The 11862-nt window shown below is 42.4% G+C and overlaps 1 protein-coding gene across 2 annotated transcripts; it reads left to right on the top strand.

The window, feature by feature from the left end:
- The first annotated feature begins 287 nt into the window (after positions 1-287).
- On the top strand, positions 288-11641 carry LOC106568714 (type III endosome membrane protein TEMP). Of its 2 annotated transcripts, none has more exons than XM_014139289.3 (3): positions 288-527; positions 2782-2933; positions 9025-11641. In XM_014139289.3, the coding sequence occupies exons 2-3, from the start codon at positions 2789-2791 to the stop codon at positions 9441-9443; spliced, it is 564 nt and encodes a 187-aa protein (XP_013994764.1). In that variant the 5' UTR covers positions 288-527; positions 2782-2788; the 3' UTR covers positions 9444-11641. The 2 variants fall into 2 exon arrangements, with proteins under 2 accessions (XP_013994764.1, XP_013994765.1); XM_014139290.3 differs by having other exon boundaries at positions 2782-2906.
- Positions 11642-11862: the final 221 nt, after the last annotated feature.

The following is an 11862-nucleotide window of genomic DNA, read 5'->3' on the forward strand; positions in this document are numbered from 1 at the left end:
TGCACCAATACGTTGGAGGAACACTGTCTAGCTGGCGACCGCAGTCAGACAAGGAGTCGCTAGAGCGTGATGGGACAAGGAAATGCCGGCCGGCCAAACCCTCCCCTAACCGTAATGACACTGGGCCAATTGTGTGCCGCCTCATGGGTCTCTCGGTCACTGCCGGCTTTGACACAGCCTGGGATCGAACCCGGGTCTGTAGTGACGCCTCAAGACCGCTGCGTCACTCGGGAGCCCCACTGAATCCATTTAATACATTACTAAGCCAATTACCAGCACATTGTTGAGCCTTAAATAGCTGACTGAATTAAGGGACAGAGATAGGAATGAATGACAAACCAAACCCAGTTATAAAGTTACTTATTAACTTTCTCTTTCTTAAGGCTATGTATGGGGCAGTCAGTGACACCTCCTTTAACCTTTAGCACAAGTCTCCATGCAGTAGGCTATTTGAAGGCTAAACAAGGGGACAAAACACCTTGAAGCTTCTGTAATCCACTTGAAAATCAACAAACATTGTTTGTCAGGTATGTAATATAAATGATGTGTTAATATTCGTATGAAGAGGGAGTTAGCTATACTTTTGAGTAATGTCAGTTATAAGCATGCGGTGGTCATATGACCACGGTATGTTGTTGACCTAGAAAGGACTTGATGTTCCCTGTCTGTATCACGAGACTCAACATTTAATCTGGAGATTCCCTCTTTCATTTTCAGAATTTGTTTTGGAAAATGTTTATGAGCAATATTAAGATAATCAACACAATACTTGTGGTGACAACCTTGATATAATGTAATTGTTACTGTCAACCTTGGTTGATTGTGGGTTGTTATTGAAAATGTGTCACCCCAGTAGTTGTTTTGTCACTATGTTGAATATCATATTATTACTCTCATCTTGTTTTTATCAAGAGGTATAGTTGGTGCATTAGAATGAGTGTTAACTATGGATTGGACAGTATTGTGTGAATTCCATACTTTTCCTTAATTTTGATAACCCTCATTCTTATGCATAAACTGTTTACGCTATTGAGTCCAAGAGACGACCCTTCGGTCTATCAATGTGTCCAATCCAAGAGCTAGAGTGGAACAGGGCAGATGAGTTTAGTATCTCTGTGTTAAAGCTGTAATATAACCATTTTTGTCCCACCTGACCAAATTCACGTAGAAATGTGTGTTATAGATTTTCCATATTCAAAGCAAGTCTAAGAAGCGGTAGATATTTTCTATGTGCGCTATTTCTATGCTTCCCGTTCTTAAGTTTTGATTTAGCAAATTTTACTTTCGGTAAAATACCAGATTCTAATAGTGTGCAACTGCAGCCTGAAATTCGAGGTGTTACTGCATGTGGCCATCCCCCCGCCCCCCACCGAGCACACCATTGGTTCCTGCATGAGCACGACATCTTCATGCTTGTGTGACACTTTTGAATTTGGGTCAAAAGGGAAATAAAAGTATTATCTGGGGGCGAAGAACACTAGTTAGCTAGCTAGCACACAGTGTCGCCCCTGCCTGCTGTGTACCGGAGAAAACCATGCCCGACAGTCGGGGGTGAAGGACACTGTCTACCGGTCATCCCCGCCTCCCGCTAGCACAGCAGACAGGAGGCTAGGGTGACACTGTGTGCTTGCTAACAAGCTAGCACACGGTGTCGCTCCTGCCAGCTGTGTACTGGAGAAAACCGTGCCCGACAGTCGGGGGTGAAGGACACTGTCTACCGGTCATCCCCGCCTCCCGCTAGCACAGCAGACAGGAGGCTATGGTGACACTGTGTGCTTGCTAACAAGCTAGCACACGGTGTCGCTCCTGCCAGCTGTGTACTGGAGAAAACCATGCCGACAGTCGGGGGTGAAGGACACTGTCAACCGGTCATCCCCGCCTCCCACTAGCACAGGAGACAGGAGGCTAGGGTGACACTGTGTGCTTGCTAACAAGCTAGCACACGGTGTCGCTCCTGCCAGCTGTGTACTGGAGAAAACCGTGCCCGACAGGCGGGTAGACAGTGTCCTTCGCTCCCCGCCTGTCGGGCGCAGTTTTCTCCGGTACACAGCAGACGGGAGACTAGGGCGACACCATGTGCTAGATAGCTTCCTAGTTAGCGACACTGTATGCTAGCTTGCAAGTTACAAGCTAGTTTCACCACCGCCTGCTGTGTACTGGAGAAAACTGTGCCCGACAGGCGGGGGTGAAGGACACTGACTACCAGTCGTCCCCGCTTCCCGCTAGCACAGCAGACTGGAGGCTAGGGTGACATTGTGTACTAGCTAACTGTGTACCGGTGTCCTCCTTAGGACTAGCTGGCTAAGCTAGCACACAGTGTCCTTCACTCCCGCCTGCCGAACACCTGCCCTCGCCGTCATCAACAGAACTGTAGGAAAACAGTGCACGACAGTCGAGGGCAATGGCCACTGTCTACCACTTGTGTACGGATAGCTAGTTACCGTTGTTGCTCCCACCCCTTCTTCTGTTGGGTTTATCGCGGCTGGCATCCAACGTTATTGTGCATTAATGCCGCCTACTGTACTGGAACGCCCCCTACCTGTCCTAACTTAAAAATGTACCAATAGAAATATAGAGAGGGGTTCCTGCATGAGCGGGAATGCCCACATGCAGGAACGCCCTGAATTGCGGGCCACAATTCCACCCTTCTCCCAGCTTCAAACGGCAGAAAATACAATATTTTTGGTTATAGAAAATATATTTCACAGCTGTTTAGATGGTACAATGATTCTCTAAAGGACACTTGCTCATCATGTCACTCAAATCTTCTTGTTTCTGTAGGACCATCATGGAACATCTGGGCTGCAGTGCGATAGTGGCCTTTTGTTTCTGGAGGGCACTTATTGCAGGTGCACATCCTCCTCGATCAGTCCTGGGAGAAAGTCAAAGCAACTTCCCGATGGAAGGTGATGAGAACCTTGCCTCAACAAACAGTAAATAATTCACTGTCAACAGACAAAATACATGCATTTAATTCGTGTCATTTTCACAGCAAATTCACCTGTATCTTTAATTCTAAGAGTGTTAAATTCAGGGGCGATGCCAGAACGAATCAGTTGGATTGGCCTTTGATGTCCGTAGGCGGGCACGTTTTTTCACAAGACCCCGTAGGTGTTCAAGCGCTTGGGCGAAGCTCACAATTTATCCCACCATTTCTACCGATCTGCGTGAAAATTATGATTATTTTTGTATGCGCATTTTCGTGGAACAGTTTCATTTCAATAATAATAAAGTTTTCGTTTCTCAAAAGCATTGACACATGGTAAATAATAACAATTTGAAGTAAAATGATACAAATCTAAAAGTTAAAATTCAACTAAGGGGAGATCACCAGCCTCAGCCATATGGACACATTAGCTAGGTTTCCATCCAATTGGCGTTAGATTTTCATGAGAATATTGTAAAATCTGCATAAAAACAATCTGTGAATTTTCCCACCGGAGATGTTGCCATCAAATGTACTTGTTGCAGATAAAAGGCTGTGCGTGATAACGTGAGGATAAAAATACCTTTTGCCGTAAATTCCCATGTACCGAATAAAAAATACAAGTTAAATGGGTTTCCTTCGCATTTTCAACTCTACTGATGGTTTTCGCACATAAAAATGCGTGTCCACTCTGGTATTGGCACTCACATATATAGCCAACATGATGAGATTATTATGGACAGAAGAGCAAGATTATTTTTATTTGTCGCACAGCAGGCACGCATCGATGATAATTTCACCAGAATAAAACCCTCGATACTTATTGGAAAGTAGCATCAAGCTCATCACCTTGCACTTTCATCACCCTGTGAAGTTCATCATAATTTATTTAATCTGTAGCCTAATGAACGGCATGCTTTTCTGATGTGTCGTAGTGGAAGGACCATGTTTGAATGTTAAATGACGAGACAGAGGCATTGATGCGAGTAACCAGTCTTGTTCAGTACATTACAATAGATCCGGGTATCTCAACCACACAGGTAAAAACACTGGAGTTGCAGTAATTAACATTTACCAACAGATGGCATCACTGTGCCAGACCACACAACATGTCACGGCGTAACTCCAAGTTTACTTCGATATGATGGTTATTATATAAATATTTGCAGTAGGCCTATAACTTCCATCATCAACTGAGTAAAATACAGTACATAGGCCTAAAGCCGATAAAAACAGTATAAAATATCCTGATGAAAATGATCGTTATTTCAATCACATTCTACTCCGTCTGTCTGTCTGCCTCCCTTTCTATCTGTTTGACTTTAGCTATTCCTCGGCCCTGTCTCTAGCGAACTTGCAACATTGTATCCACTAGCCTATTCTGGGCCCTCACAGTTTCCTGCGCCAGTGACGCTTCCACTGGATATATGGGATCATCAGATCATGATATTTTGCTCTTTCACGCCGAGGCTTGGTGTTTATCAAGGCCGTGAGTGTTGGACATATTTATCAAATACTGAGGAACTATCATTTACAGTGTATGTTAAAACAAATACTTAATTTACAAAATGTGAGGTGAATAAAAATGACTGAGAAGCTCCGTTTATTAGTGGTGGATGTGGTGAGTTAAGACAATCAGAAATCAGACATTGCCAAATCGTCACCAGGTAGGCCTACTTTTATGCATACACGCAGGCAGGCGCGTGCCTCCTCAATGTTATCAGGACAGTGAAACCAGACACATGCGCATTGCTCACGGAGCACTCTTAAAAAAAGACAATGACAATATTGACAAAACGTGTAATGGTTATGAAATCTACCTAAACGTTTTACTCACAAGTGTAGCATGTTGTGAACTCTGCAAACAATGTTTCCCCTCCGAGAATGAGAATGGTAAATTACTGTAAATAATAAATGCAAACCAAATGCAGAGGGATTAATAGTACATTTACTATGCCACTGGTGACATATGTGATGGAGAATTGATCAACAATAAACCACCAAAGGGCAAATAATTCACACAAGGAAACAATGAATGGGCAAAAATTGGCGGGAGACACCTGAGCGTGTTCTGGAGAGCTGCATGCGTGCATTCGGGAGCGAGACGCCATATCTTCGTCGCACACCCCTCCCACTTGTTGCAGCATTTGAAGTTATACTCAAGACACATTATCTTCACACATATTTTAGATGCTTTTCACTGACAACCGCAACTTAATTAGCTAGACATATTGCCATATGCACTGCTCAAATGGCTAGATTCCCAAATAGGCATAGACCTACACACCTCAGTCTGCTCCAGCCCAGGTCAACCTACCAGCCTGGGTCGGGTCTAGCCCATCACAACACAGCTCTACTAGACCAGAACCATCACAACACAGCTCTACTAGACCAGAAACATCACAACACAGCACTACTAGACCCATCCCATCACAACACAGCACTACTAGACCAGAACCATCACAACACAGCTCTACTAGACCAGAAACATCACAACACAGCACTACTAGACCAGAACCATCACAACACAGCACTACTAGACCAGAAACATCACAACACAGCACTACTAGACCCAGCCCATCACAACACAGCACTACTAGACCAGAAACATCACAACACAGCACTACTAGACCCAGCCCATCACAACACAGCACTACTAGACCAGCAAAATGTTAAACGGGGCCGGGACTCAGGTGGAATCATCATTTGCCATAAGCAGGACTTAGCACTGAATGAAATTTAAAAAAGGTACTAATCACATTTGGCTAAAACTTAACAAAGGTGCAATCTATTGCAATCTATTGTGACAGTGATGTATACATATGTGCAGCTTAAAAAAAAAAAATGTAAAAATGTTATGCTCCTCCTTCAGATTCACCATATTATGATGATCAGTTTTTTGACAATCTCCATACATAAATCATGAAATTTCAGGCAGAGGGTAAAGTGCTTCTTTGTGGAGATTTCAATGCAAGAACAGGTTCTGAGCCTGACTACACTGATGCGGGAGGTAACCACCCCTCCTTGGACACCCCTCCTTGTACAGTAGCCCTATTATAAATAATAGAAACAGTCCTGACCAAAAATGGGAAGGAGTTAGTGCATCTCTGTCGAGCCTTAGGCCTGAACATGCTTAATGGTAGAATCAGTGGGGACTCTTTAAATCAAATCAAATTTATTTATATAGCCCTTCTTACATCAGCTGATATCTCAGTGCTGTACAGAAACCCAGCCTAAAACCCCAAACAGCAAGCAATGCAGGTGTAGAAGCACGGTGGCTAGGAAAAACTCCCTAAAAAGGCCAAAACCTAGGAAGAAACCTAGAGAGGAACCAAGCTATGAGGGGTGGCCAGTCCTCTTCAGGCTGTGCCGGGTGGAGATTATAACAGAACATGGCCAGATGTTCAAATGTTCATAGATGACCAGCAGGGTCAAATAATAATAATCACAGTAGTTGTCGAGGGTGCAACAGGTCAGCACCACAGAAGTAAATGTCAGTTGGCTTTTCATAGCCGATCATTGAGAGTATCTCTACCGCTCCTGCTGTCTCTAGAGAGTTGAAAACAGCAGGTCTGGGACAGGTAGCACGTCCGGTGAACAGGTCAGGGTTCCATAGGCAGAACAGTTGAAACTGGAGCAGCAGCACAGCCAGGTGGACTGGGGACAGCAAGGAGTCATCATGCCAGGTAGTCCTGAGGCATGGTCCTAGGGCTCAGGTTCCCCGAGAGAGAGAAAGAAAGAAAGAGAGAAAGAGAGAAAGAAAGAAAGATAATTAGAGAGAGCATACTTAAATTCACACAGGACACTGGAAAAATACTCCAGATATAACAGACTGACCCTGGCCCCCCGACACATAAACTACTGCAGCATAAATACTGGAGGCTGAGACAGGAGGGGTCAGGAGACACTGTGGCCCCATCCGATGATACCCCCGGACAGGGCCAAACAGGCAGGATATAACCCCACCCACTTTGCCAAAGCACAGCCCCCACACCACTAGAGGGATAGGTCAGTTCTTTAGGTCAGTTTACTTACTACTCAGCTCTTGGGACAAGTGTGGTCATTTATGCCATCACTGACATCGACCCCTCCCCCATTAGTGCATTCACTGTCAGACCACAGACACCATTGTCAGGTAACAGTCAGATCAATGTGTTTCTGAAGAAATTAACTGGCAATATTCATAAAAAGAAACAGCCCAATAAACTCTACAACATAAACCAATCGTACAGATGGGCTCCAAACAGTGCAGAGATTCATTGAAACATTGAATTCAAATGAAATGATTAACTCTATACAGTTCTTCAATAACTCACAATACCAAAACAGTAAAGAAGGTGTCAATTCGGCTACTCAAAACATCAATTCCATATTCCAAAAAAGCAGCATCAAAAGCTAATTTGAGAAAACCAAAGAAATGCAACATTAGAAACAAAAAACAAAACGTTTCTGAAAAATGGTTTGATAAAGAAGGTAAAACAATTACAAAACACCTAAGACAAATGTCAAATGAAAAACATAAACAGCAAAACAACCCAGAGCTATGCTATGAATACTTTGAAACTCTATATAAACATACACTGAAATGCAAGAAATTGAATTATACCAATAAGGCACTTGATGAAATTGAAAACGCAATTGACCAAAGTCAGTTCTGGGACATGTGGAACAATTTAAGCATGACAAAGCCATAAGAATTAGCCATACAAGATGAAGGAATTTGGAAAACTTATTTTGATAACCTATACAAAAACATCCTACAAAAAGACTTACAACATAAGTGATTTGAAACAATCCACAGCTATATTAAAATAAGCTAATGGTCCTCTGCTTAAGTTATGCTCTCTGGTGAAGTATTTTGAATGTTTTTATTTAGACAAGAGTAATTACATAATTTTGGCAAAACATCCATTTACTTTAGGGGAAGCCAGCATCCTAACAGTGCACTGTGCACACGCCAACTTTCCTTTCCAATTCGCGAGAGGCTGAAACCGGAGATCTGTATATAATGACGAGATGCTCATGTCTCAACCCTAACAATGGGAGTTGTTGTCCCAAAGGCGGGAAGGCAAGTGACAAGCTTAGGTCTGCATATTATGTCCATAGCAAGCCATTGTGCTTATTCTGGACGTATTCTTGTGAGAGTGAGTCCTCTCGCTTCTCCTCTTCTTCTCTGCTGAAACTCTCACCAGAGAATGAATCCTAGTGAGCGAAACAGCGCCCCTCTGTCTTACTACATGTAGTCCATGTATCTGATGCTGTCTGGACAGATAAATGATCAATATTTCAATATTTTATTTCGACGTGCGAGGTAGGTACGGAACACTAGTCACTTTAATAATGTTTACATATCTGGCATTACTCATCTCATATGCATATATTGTATTCTATACTATTCTACGGTATCTTAGTCACTTAATAATGCTTACATATCTTGCATTACTCATATCATATGTATATACTGTTTTCTATACTATTCTACTGTATCTTAGTCCGTTCCGCTCTGACATCACTCGTCCATATATGTATATAGTCTTAATTAATTCCTACTTAGATTTGTGTGTATTGGGAATATGTTGTGTAATTTGTTAGATATTACTTGTTAGATATTACTGCACTGTCGGAGCTAGAAGCACAAGCATTTTGCTACACTCGCAATAACATCTGCTAATCACGTGTATGTGACCAATACAATTTGATTTGATAGGGCAGGCCAGGCCCCCTAAGTCCCGCCCATAACGCCAGCCCAGGTTACATTTAACACCTTCACAGACTACATAAAAGGCCCACTAATCCAGTGCTAAATTATAACACTGTTTCAGTTTACTTGCATATGTTAACCCTTGACGCGTTGTCTTTGGTTTGGTATAGGCTAAATACAGTATTAGTTTGGACAAAGTGAACAAATAACCATGTTCAGTAACTCTTTAATAATCATTCAATTACTATAAATATGCTTATGTTCCAATTTTCACACTAGCATACCACCTAGGGTGCTTGGTCAATACATTGCTTCAATCTATGTAGTATGCTAGTGTGGTGGGTATTTGGTAAATTCTCAGAATTTACCCCATTCTCCTGTCCCCTGCATCCCACAGCTGTCAACTCTAGCAAAGCTGTTCCCCCTGGTGAGGACGTTAACTCCCAGACCTGGCCCTACCTGGCTGCAGCGCTGGCCTCCGCCCTGACCGTCTCCCTGTTCATCGTGGTGGCCATCAAGTGCCGCTTTTTCCACCGCTACCTAGCCAGCTACCACCACTCCTTGCTCCCCGAGGGGGACACAGCCAGCCAGCAGAGCCCAGACGAGGTGACCTTCCCTGGGCACGGCATGGTGGGCCGAGGAGGTGGAGGTAATGGGACCCATCGAGGGTTGGATACTGATGACGACGATGGCTTCATAGAGGATAATTACATCCAGGCCAGCGAGAGGGCTAGGGCAGAGAGTCACGAGGACGAAGGGATGGAAGGAGAGGTGGTGGAGGATAGTGATGATGATCTTCAGTTCACCATTGGGTGATTTCAGGACTGGTTGAAAATGATTATTTACTGTTGATTGGGTGACAGTGGTGGATTCACTTCACAGAGCAGATGCTGTCCAGACCAGACCTTTGATTCAAATAAAATGTGTTTTCTTTCAGATGCTCCAGCTGTGCTTAATTGAGCTTGTGTGGCACCCTAAAGTGGACAAATCCGCCCTCCAGGTGAAACAGGCCCTTCAGGCAGTCTCAATCAAACACTCAATGTATTTGAAAGAAAAAAAATACTATTTGAATCCAGGTCTGGTGAGAATATGTTGATAGATGAAAGATACTGAGAAATGATCATGGTCCCATTTTAAACAAACAACAACCTATTAAGGCTTTATAGAACATTCATCAAGTCTTCATAAATACTACACTGAGCAAAAACATAAACGCAACATGCAAAAATGTCAAAGCTTTTACTGAGTTACAGTTCATATAATTGAAATAAATTCATTAGGCCCTAATCTATGGATTTCACATGACTGGGAATGCAGATATGCATCTGTTGGTCACAGATACCTCATACAGCGCGACATCTCCTTCGGAGAGAGTTGCTCAGGCTATTGATTTTGGCCTTTGGAATGTTGTCCCACTCCGCTTCAATGGCTGTACAAAGTTGCTGGATATTGGCGGGAACTGGAACACGCTGTCGTACACGTCGATCCAGAGCATCCCAAACATGCTTAATGGGTGACATGTCTGGCGAGTTTGCAGGAACTGGGACATTTTCAGCTTCCAGGAATTGTGTACAGATCCTTGCAACATGGGGCCATGCATTATCATGGTGAAATATGAGGTGATGGCGGTGGATGAATGGCACAACAATGGGCCCCAGGATCTTGTCATGTTATCTCAAATTGTCATTGATAAAATGTAATTGTGTTCATTGTCCGTAGCTTATGCTTGCCCATACCATAACCCCACCACCAGCTTGGGGCACTCTGTTCACAATGTTAACATCAGCAAACCGCTCGCTCACACGACGCAATTACACGCCATCTGCCCAGTACAGTTGAAACCGTGATTCATCCGTGAAGAGCACACTTTGTGCACTGAGTGTACCAAACATTAGGAACACATTCCTAATATTGAGTTGCAACCACTTTTGCGGGGTGCTGGCCCATGTTGACTATGGAACGCTGTTTGGGTCTTTGCGTGTCAAAAAGATACACGTCAAATAACACTATTTGACGCGTCAAATAAGCTTCTTGACCAATCAGGACCTGAATATGACTCCAAGTCACATAATAATTTAACACGTTCATTAATTTTTCACATAGTTATTACACATTGATTACACTCTCACTCGTATTTCATATGTCACGACGATTCACCGATACGTATGCTATGAGTCATAGATTTTGTCACTGATGATAACATGTCTCTTCCCCTTCATCTACACTACTTGAAAGTGGATTTAAGTGAAATCACTAAGGGATCAAATCTTTCACCTGGGTTCAACTGGTTAGTCTGTCATGGAAATAACAGGTGTTCCTAATGTTTTGTACACTGAAATAATTTGTAAGCAAACACATACATAAATGATGATATAAAAGGTCTAATTATGCATAATAACAGTTTAGAAAAGCACAGGACCCAGAATAGAACCTTGGGGACACCACCTTACACGGACACCAACTATACATTGTTGGATTTAACACAATCCACACTTATATGGCATGATGTTTGCTTATGAATGATTTAAATGTCAGCCTTATAAAGGTTTTATGACGGCTTCATTAAGACTTAAAAGTTATGTTTAGTTTAAAGTTGGACTTTTCTCAGGTGTGGGACTAAATGAGCCACCCTTTATTAAGGTGGCTCATCGAATGAGAAGTGCTTTTAAATGTAGTTTATTATTAGGATGATAAGGATGATGCATATTGAAGATGAGTAATGATGATGCAAATCTTATTGTTTGATATGCAATGATTTTCATTTTCTGAAGACACTCCACAATGCTGATGATCTGTTTGTAAAAACAACATATCCTTGATTTTTAGGAATGTACAGTGCCTTCAGAAAGTTTTCACAACCCTTGACTTTTTCCAAATTTTGTTGTGTTACAGCCTCAATTTAAAATGGTTCAAATATATATTTATTTGGCACTGGCCTACACACCCCATAATGTCAAAGTAAAACTATGTTTTTCAAAATGTTTACAAATTATTAAAAAAATTAAAAGCTGAAATGTCCTGAGTCAATAAGTATTCAACCCGTTTATTATGGCAAGCCTAAATACATTCAAGAGTAAAAATGTACTTAACAAGTACCATAATACAAAGCAGACATTGAATATCCCTTTGATCATGGTGAAGTTATTAATTACAATTTGGATGGTGTATTAATACACCCAGTCACTACAAAGAAACAGGTGTTCTTCCTAACTCAGTTGACGGAGAGGAAGGAAAC

The sequence above is a fragment of the Salmo salar genome, chromosome 14 (genome assembly GCF_965601325.2).
Source record: "Salmo salar chromosome 14, fSalSal1, whole genome shotgun sequence".
In the NCBI taxonomy this organism is placed as follows: Eukaryota; Metazoa; Chordata; class Actinopteri; order Salmoniformes; family Salmonidae; genus Salmo; species Salmo salar.